This window comes from Mercenaria mercenaria, chromosome 13 (genome assembly GCF_021730395.1).
Source record: "Mercenaria mercenaria strain notata chromosome 13, MADL_Memer_1, whole genome shotgun sequence".
Lineage (NCBI taxonomy): Eukaryota > Metazoa > Mollusca > Bivalvia > Venerida > Veneridae > Mercenaria > Mercenaria mercenaria.
The window spans coordinates 51,132,740-51,152,677 of record NC_069373.1 but is presented as its reverse complement, the minus strand read 5'-3'; the positions used below and the strand labels follow the sequence as shown (position 1 = coordinate 51,152,677).

At 38.0% G+C, this 19,938-nt stretch overlaps 2 protein-coding genes and 1 long non-coding RNA gene across 15 annotated transcripts in view; 1 reads left to right on the top strand and 2 right to left on the bottom strand.

Moving 5' to 3' along the window:
- The window catches only part of LOC128547932 (inositol 1,4,5-trisphosphate receptor type 1-like), a 181,399-nt gene that overhangs the window by 100,583 nt on the left and 60,878 nt on the right, over positions 1-19,938 (bottom strand). The gene's annotated exons all lie outside the window — the stretch shown is intronic.
- Positions 1,062-9,002, top strand: LOC123558957 (uncharacterized). Its single transcript, XM_053521835.1, has 2 exons — positions 1,062-1,228; positions 2,039-9,002. The coding sequence occupies exon 2, from the start codon at positions 2,040-2,042 to the stop codon at positions 4,134-4,136; it is 2,097 nt and encodes a 698-aa protein (XP_053377810.1). The 5' UTR covers positions 1,062-1,228; position 2,039; the 3' UTR covers positions 4,137-9,002.
- Positions 12,362-14,995, bottom strand: LOC128547934 (uncharacterized). The gene is made up of 2 exons (XR_008366778.1): positions 13,154-14,995; positions 12,362-12,649 (listed from the first exon to the last, which is right to left on the bottom strand). It is a non-coding gene; the product is annotated as an uncharacterized LOC128547934 (long non-coding RNA).

Genomic DNA, 19,938 nt, shown 5'->3' with positions numbered 1-19,938 from the left:
CCTGATGTTTGACCCCACATGACCCAGATTCAAACTTGACCTAGAGGTCATCAAGACAAACATTCTGACTAATTTTCATGAGTTTCAAACTTAGACTGTGGACTCTAGAGTATTAAAAAGAATTTCCTTTGATCTGGCCTAGTGACCTAGTTTTTGATCCCACATGACCAAGTTTCAAACCTGGCCTAGCTGAGAGCATCAAGACAAACATTCTGACCATGTTTCATAAAGATAGGGTCATAAATGTGGCCTCTAGAGTGTTAACAAGCTTTTCCTTTAATTTGGCCGGGTGACCTAGTTTCTGACCCCACATAACCCAGTTTTAAACCTGACCTAGATGATCAAGACAAACATTCTGACTAAGTTTCATAAAGACTGGGTTACAAATGTGGCCTCTAGAGTGTTAACCAGGCAAATATTGAAGGAAGACGCACAACACTCACCGCATGATGCTCAAAAGCTCACCGTGAGCAATCTGTGCTCTGATGAGCTAAAAAGACAAATAACGTTTTATTCTAGTCTAACTTGTATATAATCTTAAACAGTCATCACAGCTATTTAACCTTTACCCTGCTAAGTTTCTAAAATGGACTGGTCCACCATTCAATTTAAGCACCACCATTTATTATTCAAAGGGGTATTCACTGAAAATTTACTGACCGAAAAGCGAACAGTGCAGACCATGATCAGACTGCACAAGATGTGCGCTTATCTTGGTCTGCATTGGTTGCAAAGGCATAATCACTTGCCGGCAGCAGGCTAAAGATTTAAGTATTTTGTTTCGCTGTTTTGAGCAAACCACTTGAAATTCATCAAAATACATATATTTCTTTACATACTTAAGTGTTTATTTACATTTTCCAATTAAATAAGGCTTCATTCCAACATTTCATATCCAAATATATCAAGCTTATGAGGTCAGTAATAAAGAATTAAAAACTGTTTGCTATTCTGTCAGTAAATTTTCAATGGGTGTTCCCTGTGAATAATAAGTGGTACTGCCCAGTTTGTATTATGGACCAATCCATTTTAGAAATATAGCAAGGTAAAGTGGTAAAGTTTAAAGGTAGGTAACAACTGGCTACCAAAATCAGATTAAATATTTGAGTTATCCTCTTGTGTAAACAGGAAGAGGAAGTGAAAAAGGAAAAACTGTAACTAGGCATTTCAAACATCCGATCTGAAGAGGTTTATAAAAATCAATTTGCTTATTTCAAACCAAACAAAGGTATGTAATTTCACACATTTAAAGTTATATTCACATTGAATTAGTTTACAATTTTGTGGTTTCATTCAAAACAGTTATTTCACAAAGACTTGAGTTTGTATATATCAAATAAACTGAAAATTCTACTTAGTGGTTTAGGAGTTTAATTCTCAATCAACAGCAGTTTAAAACATAGGTTATATTAAACGTAAACTGTTTGGAATTTTTACTATATGATCAATAATAAAATCTGTAAGAAGATCCTTTGGAAGCATAGAATGCAACCAAGCAGAATAATAGCAGACTCAGTTTGACTGGGTTTGTTCATGAGAGGTAATGGAAAGTGCAACACCTCTAACACCCAATAGCACCAGTTTAAGCAGAACTCTATTACACAGGCACTGAATGAATTCCATGATCCCAAAGGACCAGAAAGTATAACAACACTGAATCCGAGTACAGGGAGAACAGTACAACATAATATATTATCTACAAGGCCAAATAGTTATTTTTAGCCCATTTGAGCACCAAGTTTTGTGACCATTATCTGTCTATATTCCACAAGTTTCATCAAAGAACATCTCCACATGTACCTTTGGCAAACCACTATAAATACTTTTCAAATTACTCTGGTTCATATAATAATGGCCCCTAAGTAACACATGATCAAGTGATAAGAATCTGAGAGAGCAAAGAACTGATTTTCCACAGGAAGCCCTATATCTACATCAGATTCCAGAACTAAGAACCGTCTTAACTGCATCTGTGTACTTCCTTAAGAATATTTTTTCCTATATTTCTTAGTCAGTTACTGCTTTACTTTATTTTCAGAATGTTTCAAGCACCAGAGTACATCGAGCCAGTGTCAGTAATACTGTCAGATGTTCTTTCTGATATAGGAGTAGACAAGAGGATTGTACTTAAGAGAAGAAGAGCAACTTTGCTAGTTGAATCTATGAGCAGAAGATTATTCCAACTAGAGGATCACAATCGTACAATATACTTGTTTGGCAGTCAGTCAGAGGGCACGACAACACCGGATCTTAAATCAGACAGTGACCAACTAATGTGTCTCAATGGTGTTAATGTGATACAAAATGTGAGTGAATGGAAACCTGGTGAAGAAAATTATCTGATGATCCAGGATGATACTGTACCACCTGGCTATTGCCTTCTGCAACCTCTGAGAAATGATACTCCACTTCCATATCCTACTGTACCTAATGAACATTTCAGTGAAAGAAAAGGAAAAATATTGTTAAAGAATACAATCATGTCTGCAATAACTGATATCCAAGACAGAGGAAGGAAACAGGGTCCAGCACATACATTTCAAGAACCACCTGGGATGAGTGATGTAGACGTTGTTCTTGCTTTCCGCTGTAAATCCTGGCCTCTACAAGCAAAGCAGTGGTTAGACTGGCAAGGTGTAGGTCAGTGGCCTTCAGCTGACATGAGAAAATACTGTGGCAGTACTGGATGTTTCCTTGTTACTGTTGGAAGCAAGGGCAGTGAACATGAGGAACTTGAATGGAGAATATCAACATCCCTAGCAGAGCGATGCTTGATGTTCAGTCTCAATATAACACAGATTCGATGTTACATCTTGATGAAGATAATATTGAAAACCTTTATCAAGCCATACTTTGAAGACACCATTTCAAGTTTCATGTGTAAAACAGTTATGTTTCATTGTATTGCAAATACAAAGTCTGTCATCTGGAGAGAAAACAACATACTTGGGTGCCTATCATTGTGTTTATTTGTCCTACATAACTGTATTTTAAACGAAAATTGTCCACACTTTATCATACCTGGAAACAATTTGATGAAAGGAAAAATGACACATACATATAAACCTTACATTCTGCAAAAACTATGTGATATTGTAACTGATAGATGTATAGCATTACTGGGGATTGAGTGTGAAAGTCTTGGCTTAAGGCTTCAGTATAAAATGAAAAATTTAATATGCCCATTCAAAACAAGTGACACTGTTTCAGGACATATATTAATGATACTTGCACTCAACACTAATCGCATCATAAGGGATTTTCTAAATTCTATCAGCAACAGCAGTAACGAAGAAGCTGTACAATTACTGCTGAAGTATAATATCAAATTAGTTGATATTTGTAACCAATGTGAAGGAGTGGACAAAACAGCATACCATATTCTTGCATCAATGTTAGGTATATCCCTGGGAACTGCACTAGCATCCCGTAGTATTCATTTGTACAATGTCGTATCAGAAGAAGCTCTCACTTGGATCTCCCGTGGTTTGAATACAGATGTTTCATCTGGTAAACTGAAGCTAGCATCAATCTACTACTGTGCAAGGGATACTCGGAAAACGGAAACTACACTTAGGAATATAGAAAGAGGCTATGACGTAAACACTGTTGAGCCTATTTGTCGTTGCAGTTTTTACGTCAAAAAAGCTCAAAAACATAGATTTTTTGAAATATCCAATGATCGTAAAGAAGAAGCTATGCAACACATCACAGCATTCTGTGTTAAATTTTTGCCATATGAAATAAAATGTGTTCCACATGAACTACAGTATGAAATGTTTAGATCTACGAAAGACGATCTAAAATTCAGACCTCCAGATGACTACTGGATAAAATGGGCAGTAGTTGATTCTCTTCCTTACCTCTACTTTCTACAATACAAGACCTACAAAAGTCTTAGGAGGCAAGATGAAAAGAAAAGGGCATTGTCCAACCTTCTCAGGACAATTGACCAAGAACCAAATCTTGGACACAGGGAAACAGCCTTAAATTTACTTGGACAATGCATGGAACAAGAGGACCGGGCTACAGATGCTTTGTGCTGCTATTTAATATCTCTGAATCTAAGGAAGAGATACAATGTTGCAAGGATCCATATCTGCAGACTTTTATCAAGTTTGCTAACTAACAAGTAGGGAGCAAGAAAAGCAGACTGGTTGGCATAAATAATACACTCTAATTTGTATATTTTGGCAGTTTTCTATTCATCTGTATAAAGTTCCACAGTTCTGCACATCAAAATAAATTTCACCTTTCCTGTGACACCACTTTTATTTAGAAACAGGATTTGTTTTTCCAAGGGGCCTAGAAAGAGGTACATGAAGTTTTTATTTTTGCATCATGACTGTAGATAAAATCAGCAACTGTCGTTGCAAAAATTGAAAAACTTTATAGAGATGTTCTGAATTAGCAAGTGTACCAGTTTTATAAAGTGTGTTGATTACAGCATGCAACATAATACAAATCATGCGCACCAGTAAATTTCAGATATAACTGTAAATACAGTTGACTCTCATTGGCTCAAACCAGGAATGCTCAAATACCCCCGTTCGCTCGAACTCATTGTGTAGTCCGAATCTTATTTCTAATATATTGTATACAAGGGTTGTCCCAGAAAATTGCAAAACTTTTTTTATCATTTCAAAAATATGCGACGCATCAAATAATTATTTTAACTGATGATATTTCAATGTATAACCGACATGACTATATATAGAGTTTAAAATTATTTGTTTGTTTGTTTGTTTTGGATTTAACACCGTTTTTCAACAGTATTTCAGTCATGTAACGGTGGGCAGTTAACCTAACCAGTGTTCCTGGATTCTGTACCAGTACAAACCTGTTCTCCGCAAGTAACTGCCAACTTCCCCACATGAATCAGAGGTGGAGGACTAATGATTTCAGACACAATGTCGTTTATCAAATAGTCACGGAGAACATACGCCCCGCCCGAGGATCGAACTAACGACCCCGCGATCTGTAGACCAATGCTCTTACCGACAGAGCTAAGCGGGTGGGTGAGTTTAAAATTAAATACCTCTCATGTTATTTGAGTATTCTTTAAATAATGGACTGCAGTCAATGCTAGTCGGGCACGCTCAGTTTTCCTCCTACAAAAAGAAGTGGCTTCCATTTAATCTTGTGTAACTTACCCGATATACATCTCATAGGATTAAAATTTATATCGTCACTAATTGCAACATGTGGTGTGTAATTATATTTTGTTTCAAGTCTTTGACATTACTTGCTTTGAAATGGTGATGTAACTTGGAAAGTAACAGTCACACACACTTTCAGAAATTGCGACATCAAATAAGTTCGCGGTGCAGAAAGTATTAATAAAATATTGTGTATGTCACGGTATGACTCCTTCACAAAAAAAACGGGAAGTGAAAAATTCTGGAGATCAGGCAAAGGTTATATATATAGCAGGACACTTGTCTTTACGTGGCACAAACGTTTTAAGGAAGGTTGGGTGAGTGATTCAAAGACAGGACGACATAATACTTTTAATACTTTCTGCACAGAGAACTCATCTGATGTTGTCATTTCTGGAAGTGCGTGCGACCATTACTTTCAAAATTACATCACCTTTTTAGCATAAGTGACGTCAAAGACTTGATGCAAAATAATTATATGCCATGCATTGCCATTAATTACGATATAAATTCTAATCCTGTGAGATGTATATCGGGAAAGTAACATGAAATTAAAAGGTGTGTGTGTGTGGGTGTGTGTGTGTTTGGGTTTAACGACTTTTTCAACAATTTTTCAGTCATTTAAACGACGGTGTCTACTTGTAGCAGTGTGTACAATGCCCAACTTTATAGTGCTGCCTCACTGGAATATTATGCCGTAGACACGTGGCATGATACCCCACCCAGTCACATTATACTGACACCGGGCTGACCAGTCCTTGCAATATCCTCTTAATGCTGAGCGCCAAGTGAGGAAGCTACTAGTACCATTTTTTACGTCTTTGGTATGACGTGGCCGGGGATCCAACCCAAGACCTCCCGCACTAGAAGCGGATGATCTACCATTAGGCTACCAAGGCGGTTGAAATTAAAAGGAAGCCGCTTCTTTTTGTAGGAGGAAAAGTAAGCATGCGCCGACTAGCACTGACTGCCGTCTATTATTTAAAAAATACCCCAATAATATGATCGATTTTTAATTTTAAACTCTATAGTCCTGTCGAGTATACATTGAAATAACACCAGTTGAAATAATTATTTGATGCATCGCTTAATATCCAAATAATAAAAGAAATTTGTGATTTTCTGGGGCAACCCTCATATTGTTCGACTCTGGATGGCTAGAACATCGACAACTGGAACTCACAAACTCCCTGTCTGGTCCCTTTAACTTAATTATAATGTAAATCAAACCTGATTGGTTGAACAGACATTTGTCTGCCATAAATCTTTTCTCGATGCAAACAATTTGCACCTCTATTATTGTGTTACAGCTTAAATTGGTGCGTATAGTTTTAGCATGTTTTGAAATTTATACCTGTATAGGCCAAACAATTTTAATTAGATGATTTTCTTTTTCGTTTTAATTAATGAATTCCAGGGGGCTCACTAGACTTTAAAAGTCAAGAGTCAATGACCCTTGAGCCCAAGTTTTCAAGAGTCAAAATGTAATTCTCAAGAGTCAATGTCCAAATTTCACGAGTCAATTCTAGCTATGAATGCATTGTACTGTGAACTTACAGATTCTTAAGTATGTTTTTCGTACTTTATTACAACTTACTCCTTTTCTGAGCCATTGTTATCAATTCACATTAACCTTAAGGGTATTTGAACTTATTTTTCCATTATGACTGAAAACTTGTCAGGGCTCTTTCTACGGTTTTGAGGAACTAGAATGTGTCTGTAGGACACAGGGTGTGCCCCCCACTGGTACATTTGTCACAAATAAGGGGAAATCATTCAAATGTTTGCAGTCTTAATGGGGTATAGCCTAAAAAAAAAATATAGCCTCAAAAAAAAAGAAAGATTATGAAATGGATTCATTATTCTATACCATATACTTGTTGAGCTATGAGCATCACAAACAAAAAATCCACTATTTTGGCTATTTCAAGGGCCATAACTCTGTATAAACGCTAATATTCTCAAGAAGAATGCCAAGTGTGCAAGGTCACATTATGATAAAGACTCAAGCAAGGTTTCATGAATTTACATTAAATACTTTTTGAGTGAGGCACATAATTAGGTGAAAATGTGCATTTTTTGACTATTTCAGGGGCCATAACTCTGGAAATAGGGGCGGAGCCAGATGAAAAATAGGAGGTGCACAAATTCATACCATGCTAAAGGCTCATATAAGGTTTCATCAATTTATATCAAATACTTTTTGAGCTAGGCATGTCACAAGGTTAAAATGTGCATTTCTGACTATTTCAGGGGACATAACTCTAGAAATAGGGGGCGGACCCAGATGAAAAATAGGAGGTGCGCAAGTTCATATCATGATTAAGACTCATGCAAGGTTTCATGAATCTGTATCAAATACTTTTTGAGCTAGGCGTGTCACAAGGTGAAAATGTGCATTTTTGTCTATTTCAGGGGCCATAACTCTAAAAATAGGGGGTGGAGCCAGACGAAAATTAAGAGGTGCATAAATTCATACCATGATAAAGACTCATGCAAGGTTTTATCAATTTATATCAAATACTTTTTGAGCTCTAGGCGTGTCACAAGGTGAAAACGTGCATTTTTGACTATTTCAGGGGACATAACTCTAGAAATAGGGGGCGGACCCAGATGAAAAATAGAAGGTGCGCAAGTTCATATCATGATTAAGACTCATGCAAGGTTTCATGAATCTATATCAAATACTTTTTGAGCTAGGCGTGTCACAAGGTGAAAATGTGCATTTTGGACTATTTCAGGGGCCATAACTCTAAAAATAGGGGGCGGAGCCAGACGAAAATTAAGAGGTGCACAAATTCATATCATGATAAAGACTCATGCAAGGTTTCATCAATTTATGTCAAATACTTTTTGAGCTAGGCGTGTCACAAGGTGAAAATGTGCATTTTTGACTATTTCAGGGGACATAACTCTAGAAATTGGGGGCAGACCCAGATGAAATATAGAAGGTGCGCAAGTTCATATCATGATTAAGACTCATGCAAGGTTTCATGAATCTATTTCAAATACTTTTTGAGCTAGGCGTGTCACAAGGTGAAAATGTGCATTTTTGACTATTTCAGGGGCCATAACTCTAAAAATAGGGGGCGGAGCCAGATGAAAATTAAGAGGTGCATAAATTCATACCATGATAAAGACTCATGCAAGGTTTCATCAATTTATATCAAATACTTTTTGAGCTAGGCGTGTCACAAGGTGAAAATGTGCATTTTTGACTATTTCAGGGGCCATAACTCTAGAAATAGGGGGCGGACCCAGATGAAAAATAGGAGGTGCGCAAGTTTATATCATGATTAAGACTCATGCAAGGTTTCATGAATCTATATCAAATACTTTTTGAGCTAGGCGTGTCACAAGGTGAAAATGTGCATTTTTGAATATTTCAGGGGCCATAACTCTAAAATTAGGGGGCAGAGCCAGACGAAAAATAAAAGGTGCGCAAGTTCATATCATGATAAAGACTCATGCAAGGTTTCATTAATTTATATCAAATACTTTTTGAGCTAGACGTGTCACGAACTTCGGATAGATGGACGCACGGAGGGACAGACGGACAAGAGCAAATCTATATGCCCCCACCACTCATGGGGGGCACAAAAAGGCTCCTGGTCAAATTGGGAATTTTCAACACAGTAAATTGTGAAAATTTGGAAAATGCATCGACAAATCAAGCAAGTTTTTAACATTTAATTTATTTAGTTTAAAACTTCAGTTTCAAGCATTCAAATGAATTAGAAATTTAAAGTATCCCCATGTGAATTTTTGAGAATTTATTTTTTCAGGACTATTTTCCAAGTTGCTAATACTATATTGCAAATAAAATACAGTAACTCTTTATTATTTCATGTTTAAACTTTTGTTTTCAATTTGTTTTTACCACAATCATAACTAAATTTTCTAACAAGAGCTGTCACAGAAGACAGCGCGCTCGACTATTTCGATGCTGGATAGTGAAACTGGGCACATCTCAGGAAACTAGAGTGTTTAATGCCCCAATTGTGGATGAAGATATTGCACAATAGCCTGAGTCTATGTCAAAAATATCAACTTAACCCTTACCCTGCTAAATTTCTATAATGAACTTGTCCATGTTTCAATTTGGACAGAACCATTAACTGTTAAAAGGGGTGTTCGCTGAAAATTTACTGACTGAATAGCGAACAGTGCAGACCATGATCAGACTGCACGGATGTGCAGGCTGATCTTGGTCTGCACTGGTCGCAAAGGCAAAGTCACTTGCCGCCAGCACGCTAAGGGTTAAAGTAATAACAGAGGTAAAGATAAAATGTATCAAAAAACTATGTAAGTATATCCTAAGCAAAAAGGGGCATAATTCATTAAATATTGGTGCCAGAGTTATGCACCTTGTGTCATATGGTGTGGGTGATGATGATGAACAACTATTTTAAGTTTGAATCAAATCCATTCAGTAATAACAGAGACAGAGTGAGAGTGCATCAAAACTTTAACCTAAAATTCTAAGTAAAAAGGGGAAATAATTCATGACAAGAGGACCATGATGGTCCTGAATCGCTCACCTGTCCCCACATGAACTGAGTATGACGTCGTTTTTTCTATTATTTGACACAGTGACCTAGTTATTGAGCTCATGTGACCTACTTCTGAACTTGACCTAGATATCATCAAGATAAAAATTCTGACCAAGTTTCATGAAGATCCATTGAAAAATATGGCCTCTAGAGAGGTCACAAGGTTTTTTTTATTATTTCACATAATAACCTAGTTTTTGAAGGCATGTGACCCAGTTTTGTACTTGACCTAGATATCATCAAGGTGAACATTCTCACCAATTTTCATGAAGACCTCATGAAAAATATGGCCTCCAGAGAGGTCACAAGGTTTTTCTATTTTTAGACCTACTGACCTAGTTTTGACCGCATGTGACCCAGTTTCAAACTTGACCTAGATATCATCAAGATGAACATTCAGACCAACTTTCATACAGATCCCATGAAAACTATGGCCTCTAGAGTGGTCACAAGGTTTTTTCTATTATTTGACCTACTGACCTAATTTTTGTCCGCATGTGACCCAGTGTCAAACCTGACCTAGATATCATCAAGATGAACATTCTGACCAATTTTCATGCAGATCTCATGAAAAATATGGCCTCTACAGAGGTCACAAGGTTTTTCTATTTTTAGACCTACTGACCTAGTTTTTGACTGCACGTGACCCAGTTTCAAACTTGACCTACATATCATAAAGATGAACATTCTGATAAATTTTCATGCAGATCCAATGAAAAATATGGCCTCTACAGAGGTCACAAGGTTTTTCTATTATTTGACCTACTGACCTAGTTTTGGACCGGACGTGACCCAGTTTCAAACTTGACCTAGATATCATCAAGATGAATATTCTGACCAATTTTCATGCAGATCCCATGAAAAATATGACCTCCAGATAGGTCACAAGGATTTTCTATTATTTGACCTACTGACCTAGTTTTTGACGGCACGTGACCCACTTTCGAACTTGACCTAGATATCATCAAGATGAACATTCTGACCAATTTTTATGAAGATCCCATGAAAAATATTGCCTCTAGGGAGGTCACAAGAATTTTCTATTTTTAGACGTACTGATCTAGTTTTGGACCGCAGTTTACCCAATTTCGAACTTGGCCTAGAAATCATCAAGATAAACATTCTGACAAATTTTCATGCAGATCCCATGAAAAATATGGCCTCTACAGAGGTCACAAGGTTTTTCTATTATTTGACTTACATACCTAGTTTTGGATCAGACGTGACCCAGTTTCGAACCTGACCTAAATATCATCAAGATGAACATTCTGACCAATTTTCATGCAGATCCCATGAAAAATATGACCTCTAGAGAGGTCACAAGGATTTTCTATTATTTGACCCACTGACCTAGTTTTTAATCGCAGTTGACCCGGTTTCTAACTTGACCTAGATATCATCAAGATGAACATTCTGATCAATTTTCATACAGATTCAATGAAAAATACGGCCGCTACAGAGGTCACAAGGCTTTTCTATCATTTGACCTACTGACCTAGTTTTGGACCGGAAGTGACCCAGTTTCGAACTTGACCTAGATATCATCAAGATGAACATTCTGACCAATTTTCATGCAGATCCCATGAAAAACATGACCACCAGAGAGGTCACAAGGATTTTCTATTATTTGACCTACTGACCTAGTTTTTGACGGTACGTGACCCAGTTTCGAACTTGACCTAGATATCATCAAGATGAACATTCTGACCAATTTTTATGAAGATCCATTAAAAAATATGGCCTCTAGGGAGGTCACAAGCATTTTCTATTTTTAGACCTACTGACCTAGTTTTGGACCGCACATGACCCAGTTTAGAACTTGACCTAGATATCATCAAGATGAACATTCTGACCAATATTCATAAAGATCCCATGAAAAATCTGACCTCTAGAGTGGTCACAAGCAAAAGTTTACGCACGCACGCACGGACTGACGACGGACACTGCCTGATCACAAAAGCTCACCTTTTCACTTTGTGACAGGTGAGCTAAAAAATTGGTCCCAGAGTTATGCACCTTGTGTCATATGATAAGGGTAATGATGTTGAACAATTGTTTAAGTTTGAATCAGATCCATTCAGTAACTAGAAAATGCTTTTGTAAAAAAGCGCATGTTTCCCCCAATGCAAAGTCCTATAGGCAAGAAGTCAATAGGGGTCAGGAGCGAAAGTCAAAGAGACACTGATGGCTGGCTGCAATAGGGATCATCTACTTGGCATGTCCAGTCATCCCGCTAAATTTCAACACTCTTCCCCTAGTGGTTCTCAAGTCACTGTTCAGGCTCCTGTGACCTTGACCTTTGATCAAGTGACCTCAAAATAAATAGGGGTCATCTACTCTGCATGTCCAATCATCCTATTAAGTTTCAACATTGTAGGTCAAGTGGTTCTCAAGTTATTTCCAAAAAATGATTTTCATGGGTAACAGTTGGAAAAACTGAAAATACTGAAAAAACTATCTGGGGGCCTGGGGGCCGAAAGGGCCCCCGGTGGGTCCAGGGCAAAGCCCTGGCTAGGGGTCCAGGGGGCCGAAGACCCCCGGAAGCTCCTGAAATACAGCAATTTCCAAGTACTGTACAAAGCTTTTCCTGATAAGTAGAGTCCTCTGTATTTCAGTTTTGGAGACTTCTGCAAACAACAATTCAAGACCTTATTTTTCAAAAATTAATTTGTAATTTTATTATTTCCACACTATTTCACAATATACAATGCGATTACATTCAAATTCTTATCATTGTTATTGTTTGTTGCCTCACTGGTATACAGTGGTAAGATCTGTCCTTTAAGATTTTTCTTTAGGTCATCCTTCTATCTTTTGGCAATGCTATGTGTGTTTACGTATGTGCCACTATGTGGCACTGGTTATGGCGTGTTGTTTATCCACCCTGTCTTGCATAGATTCAGTGTTCTTAGTACCATTAGAAGAACCCGGCAGAACCTGAAAGTAAACAAATGGACCAATTATTAAATGACATACAAAACTATCCAGTAGAGCCATAAAAGACATCAAGAACAGTCCCAATTTTTATCATATATATTTTTTCTAAAATTGGGCATGAGTTCCCCTAATAAATTGGCTTTTTTGGTTTAAACTGACACTTTGCTGCTGGGCTCATAAGTTCAGGGCAAATTAAACTAATATTTACTCAGAATTAACAGACCAGTCCCAGCAAGCAACAGTGTATATGGCCAGTAAAGCAAGGAGAAGACAGAAGAAAGGAAGAGGGTGGGGTTACATCCATGCCAAAATTGCCTGAATTAAGGATACAATAATGTATGAAGTTCAGATAACACTGTTAAAGACTGTGTTTGTCTTTTGGGGTATGTTTAATACCCTTATTTTTATTTGAATTTGAGGCATACTTGTCATTGATGCTTGTGAGTTAGTACCTCTTCCATATAGATTAAGCATTTATAAACAGATAATGAAAAATCATCTCACCTCATTCCCCGTTTTCACAACTCGAGTGTTTTTTTCTGGTGTTTGGCGTCCTCGCAGTGAAGTCTGATGCCTTTCTTTCCATTGGATTTGTAATTAATCGTTTGTGCAATATACAACACAGCATATCTATCTATCAATCACTATCGAACCATTTCAACCCCTCAGAATCTGACTCGGACAACTGCCATCGCCGTTGAATTTTGTTCTTGGCTTGTTTCTCAATCTCCTTGATGTTTTAACCCGTTGGTAGAAACTTCATGATGGTCAGATCGGTCAATTTCTTCAATATTGTGAACATTCGAAATTTCTGCCTCCGAGTAGCAGTAATGAACAGGTTTTTGGTTGTCGTAAAAGGAGGTCATAAAGTATCACGCGTGCTGAAATGATTCGTTAACCATCGGTTACAAACGGTTACACACGGAAATTTCAAATAGAATCTTCAGTCTTATCAGCGGAAATAACCGATATACAGTCTATTTTTTGGATGAATAATCGCCAGCGTTCGGTTATTTTCGGCTATCGAATAATGTTACATACGGTATTCCTAACGGAAAAGGATGATGCAATTGTTGCAATCAGCGCTATTTTTAGCATCCTGGAAAATATGAATGTCATTATTTTGCCATTGATAGACGACCGCACTGGAACAATGACTAGGGGACGAGTTGACTTGATCCCCACCCCCCCACCGAAAATCTCATCGGATTTATACGATTTGGAAAAATGACCTTTGGGCAGGTCCAAAATACGGAATTCCGTCATAATACGGAAAACTTTCACCCATGGATTTTACATGAACAGGCCATTGTGACCTTGACCTTTAATAGACTGACCCCAAAATCAATAGGGGTCATCTACTCTGCATGTTCAATCATCCTATGAAGTTTCAACATTCTGGGTCAAGTGGTTCTCAAGTTATTGATCGGAACTGGTTATCAATGTTCAGGCCCCTGTGACCTTGACCTTTAACGGAGTGACCCCAAAAACAATAGGGGTCATTTACTCTGCATGAACAATCATCCTATGAAGTTTCAACATTCTGGGTCGAGAGGTTCTCAAGTTATTGATTGGAAATGGTTTTCCATGTTCAGGCCCCTGTGGCCTTGACCTTTAACAGAGTGACCCTAAAATCGCCAAACGGGTCATCTACTCTGCATGACCAATCATCCTATGAAGTTTCATCATTCTGGGTCAAGTGGTTCTCAAGTTACTGACCGGAAATGGTTTTCAATGTTCGGGCCCCTGTGACCTTGACCTTTCACAGAGTGACCCCAAAATCGTTAGGGGTCATCTAATCTGCATGACCAATCATCCTATTAAATTTCAACATTCTGGGTCAAGTGGTTCTCAAGTTATTGACCGGAAATGGTTTTCAATGTTCAGGCCCCTGTGACCTTGACCTTTAATGGAGTGACCCCAAAATCGATAGGGGTCATCTACTTTGCATGTACAATCATGCTATGAAGTTTCAACATTCTGGGTCAAGTGGTTCTCTAGCTATTGATCGGAAATGGTTTTCAATATTCAGGCCCCTGTGACCTTGACCTTTGATGGAGTGACCCCAAAATCAATAGGGGTCAATTACTCTTTATGACCAATCATCCTATGAAGTTTCAACATTCTGGGTCAAGTGGTTCTCTAGTTATTGATTGGAAATGGTTTTCAATGTTCAGGCCCCTGTGACCTTGACCTTTGACGGAGTGACCCCAAAATCAATAGGGGTCATCTACCCTACATGACCAATCATCCTATGAAGTTTCAACATTCTGGGTCAAGTGGTTCTCTCGTTATTGATCGGAAATGGTTTTCAATGTTCAGGCCCCTGTGACCTTGACCTTGGTTTTCCATGTTCAGGCCCCTGTGACCTTGACCTTTGATGGAGTGACCCCAAAATCAATAGGGGCCAATTACTCTTTATGACCAATCATCCTATGAAGTTTCAACATTCTGGGTCAAGTGGTTCTCTAGTTATTGATTGGAAATGGTTTTCAATGTTCAGGCCCCTGTGACCTTGACCTTTGACGGAGTGACCCCAAAATCAATAGGGGTCATCTACCCTACATGACCAATCATCCTATGAAGTTTCAACATTCGGGGTCAAGTGGTTCTCTCGTTATTGATCGGAAATGGTTTTCAATGTTCAGGCCCCTGTGACCTTGACCTTGGTTTTCCATGTTCAGGCCCCTGTGACCTTGACCTTTGATGGAGTGACCCCAAAATCAATAGGGGTCAATTACTCTTTATGACCAATCATCCTATGAAGTTTCAACATTCTGGGTCAAGTGGTTCTCTAGTTATTGATTGGAAATGGTTTTCAATGTTCAGGCCCCTGTGACCTTGACCTTTGACAGAGTGACCCCAAAATCAATAGGGGTCATCTACTCTACATGACCAATCATCCTATGAAGTTTCAACATTCGGGGTCAAGTGGTTCTCTCGTTATTGATCGGAAATGGTTTTCAATGTTCAGGCCCCTGTGACCTTGACCTTTGACGGAGTGACCCCAAAATCAATAGGGGTCATCTACTCTTCATGATCAATCATCCTATGAAGTTTCAACATTCTTGGTCAAGTGGTTCTCTAGTTATTGATCGGAAATGGTTTTCAATGTTCCGGCCCCTGTGACCTTGACCTTTGACGGAGTGACCCCAAAATCTACAGGGGTCATCTACTCTTCATGACCAATCATCCTATGAAGTTTCAACATTCTGGGTCAAGTGGTTCTCTAGTTATTGATCGGAAATGGCTTTCAATGTTCAGGCCCCTGTGACCTTGACCTTTGACGGAGTGACCCCAAAAACAATAGGGGTCGTCTACTCCAGCAGCCCTACAACCCTATGAAGTTTGAAGGTTCTAGGTCAAATGGTTCTCCAGTTATTGCTCGGAAATGAAGTGTGACGTACGGACGGACGGACAGGGCAAAAACAATATGTCTCCTGGGGGAGACATAATAACAGAGACAGAGTGAAAGTGCATAAAACTTTAACCTGAAATTCTAAGTACAAAGGGGAATAATTCATGGAAAATTGTGCCAGAGTTATGCATCTTGTGTCATATGATGTGGGTGATGATATTGAACAACTATTTAAGTTTGAACCAAATCCATTCAGTAATAACAGAGGTAGAGTGAAAGTGCACCAAAACTTTAACCAGAAATTCTAAGTAAAAAGGGGGAATAATTAATGAAAAAATGGCACCAGAGTTATGCACCTTGTGTCATATGATGTGGGTGATGATGTTGAACAACTATTTTAAGTTTGAATCAAATCCATTTAGTCATTTAGTAATAACAGAGATAGAGTGAAAGTGCATCAAAACTTTAACCTGAAAATCTAAGTGAAAAGGGGGGATAATTCATGAAATATTGGTGCCAGAGTTATGGCCCTTATGCCAGATGATGTGGATGATGATGAGGAATAAGTATTTCAAGTTTGAATCAAATCCATCAAGTAATTACAGAGATAAGTTGAAAAAAAAAAAAAGTGTAAAAAAACTTTAACCAAGGTGGACGCGGAAAGACGCCGACGCCGATGCTGGGGCGAGTAGGATAGCTATCCTTATACTTCGCATAGTCGAGCTAAAAAGTAGAGTGACAAAGTGCATGTATGTTTGAGCGAAAAAAACTGGGTCCCAAAAATATGTGACAATTGACTTCAATCATGTAAGAACTATCTGTCGACATGTTTTAGGTACTCTAATCAATAAATATTGATGAACTTTCGCATTTTGACAGGTTTTTGTAAATCATAGAATTTTTTAGCAAAGTCTTGTATTTAATTTTTGCCGAGGTTGCAGACGGTCATGTTAGTAAAACTAGAATGGCTTAATGTTCGTAGCGGTTAATATTTTACCAAGGAACAATTACATTTTTAATAACAATATGCCATAATTGTTACTATTGTCATTGATAATAAATAATTATAAAATCAAAATTATTCCTACTCGCCGATCGAGTACGAGTTGGTCCCAACCTGATAATTATCAAACGATACCGGCCCAATTAAAAATATTACCTGTACTGCTAAATGCATTTCAAATTATTATAAAGACGTTGAGTTTGTCCTTACCTGATAATCATCAAAAGATTAACATAATTTTAATCAATTACAATATTCGCACATTGACTCGTGTTTTTTTATTCTACCCGCGATAAATTAACGAGGGATTCGCTGATTGCCAGGGAGGCATGTTAAAATGGCATAATGATCAAATCATCCACGCGTATTTATCAATCTTACTGACATCCTACACTGACTCTGATAATGACTGACACGGAGCCGAAAATTTATTGGATGTGTGGCCGAAAATCGCTCCGGATCATTTTCAATCAGTCACACACATTTATCAGTTTTCACTTCTCAAAGCGACCTCCTTTTTGTGGAATACACAGACTTTGATATCTATTGAAGCGCAACCGAAAAATACCTCAGGTCAAAGTTGACTCTTGGACCATATTTGCTATGAGACAAACAAGCGTCTTTGGGAATTTTTGTGTGTCAAAACCCGGAGCCTCAGGTCAAATGAGCGCCCTGAATTCTATGTGTCAAACAAAATGTGAGCAAAGAAATTGTTTGTATTTTACTTTAAATAGGGCTGTCCACTTACACATTTCACATTTCCAAAGTTGAAATCATTATGCAAGTCGAACAAATTAGTGAAGGAAGTTGGCTACCGGAAAATAAGGTATTAAAACCAAGAGGGCCATGAAGGCCCTGTATCCCTCACCTGACCTATTGACCTAAAGGTCATCAAGATTAACATTCTGACAAAGTTTCATTAAGATATAGACATAAATGTGGCCTCTAAGGTGTTAACTGGCTTTTCCTTTGATTTGACCCGGTGACCTAGTTTTTGACCCCACATGACCCAGATTCAACCTGACCTAAAGATCACCAAGATTAACATTCTGACTAAGATTAATGAAGATATACTCAAAAATGTGGCCTCTAGAGTGTGAACAAGCTTTTCCTTTGATTTGACTTAGTGACCTAGTTTTTGACCCCACCTGACCCAGATTTGATTGTGCCCTATACATAATCAAGATTAACATTATGACCAAGTTTCATTAAGATATGGTTATAAATATGGCCTCTACAGTGTTAACAAGCTCTTCCTTTAATTTGACCTTGTGACCCAGTTTTTTACCCCAGATAACCCAATATCAAACTCGTCCAACATTATATTGAGGACAACATGATCCAGATTCAAACTGGATCTTGAGATCAACAAGATTAACATTCTGACAAAGTTTCATGAAGATACAGTCATAAATATGGCCTCTACAGTGTTAAGAAGCTTTTCCTTTGATCTGACCTGACAGGACAAACAGATAACCCAATATCAAACCCGTCCAAGATTATATTGAGGATAACATTCTGACTAAGTTTCATTAAGATTAGGCCAAAATTGTGCATACATGACCTCTAGAGTGTAAACAAGCTTTTCCTTTAATTTGACCTGGTGACCTTGTTTTTGACCCCAGATGACCAAATATCAACTCGTCCAAGATTTTATTGAGGTTAACATTCTGACCAAGTTTCATTAAAATTTGGCCAAAATTGTGACCTCTAGAGTGTTAACAAGCTTTCTCTTTGATTTGACCTGGTGACCTAGTTTTTGACCCCAGATGACCCAATATCAAAGTAGTTCAAGATTTTATTGAGGGTAACATTCTGAACAAGTTTCATTAAGATTGGGCCAAAATTGTGACCCCTAGGGAGTTTAATAAATTAAACAGTCAAATTATTGACGACGACGCCAACAACGACGCTGACGACGGACGGACAACGGACACAGGGCTATCACAAAAGCTCACCTTTGAGCACTTCGTGCTCAGGTGAGCTAAACATTAGACCCAAAGACTCTTCAGACAAAATATAATGCAGCATTATGCTACAATGGAATGCGTAAAGGACAAAAATAAAAAACAAGAGATTGTCAATATGTTTGGCATACAGTAAAATACTCTCTCAGGCCGACTCAATAAAAGAGTGCTACACAAAATTTGAACCAAAGTTAAGATTATTTAATAAACAAGATGGCCATGATGGCCCTATATTGCTCACCAGAGTTGATCTTGCCTACTGACCTAGTTTTTGACCCCACATGACCAAGTTTTTAACCTGGCCTAGCGATCATTAAGATAAACACTCTGACCAAGTTCCTGAAGATAGGGTCATAAATCTGGCCTCTAGAGTGTAAACAAACTTTTCCTTTGATTTGATCAGGTGACCAAGTTGATCAAGATATGAACTTGAACTAAAGGTCATCAAGACATTTTGACCAAGTTTCATAAAGAAAGGGGGAATAAATGTCACCTCTAGAGTGTTAACAAGCTTTTCCTTTAATTTGGCCGGGTTACCTGGTTTTTGACAAACAGATGACTTAGATTTGTTCTTGACCTAGAGGTCATCAAAACAAACATCCTGACCAATTCTCATGAGTTTCAAACTTATATAAACTATAGACTCTAGATTTTCCTTTGGTCTGGCCTAGTGACCTAATTTTTGACCCCACATGACCCAGTTTCAAACTTGACATAGATGATCAAGTTAAACATTCTGACAAAGTTTCATAAAGATTGGGTTACAAATGTGGCCTCTAGAGTGTTAACAAGGCAAATGTTGACGGATGATGCACAACATACAACGCACAACATCGGACAATGATGGTCTCACCTTGAGCAATTTTTGCTCTGGTGAGCTAAAAAGACAAATAAAGTTTTATTCTAGTCTTGTATATAAACTATCTTAAACAGTCATCACAGCTAATCAACCTTTAGCATG

Coding starts and splice junctions, on each gene's coding strand:
- LOC123558957 (XM_053521835.1), top strand. CDS start 2,040: ATGTTTCAAGCACCAGAGTACATCGAGCCAGTGTCAGTAATACTGTCA.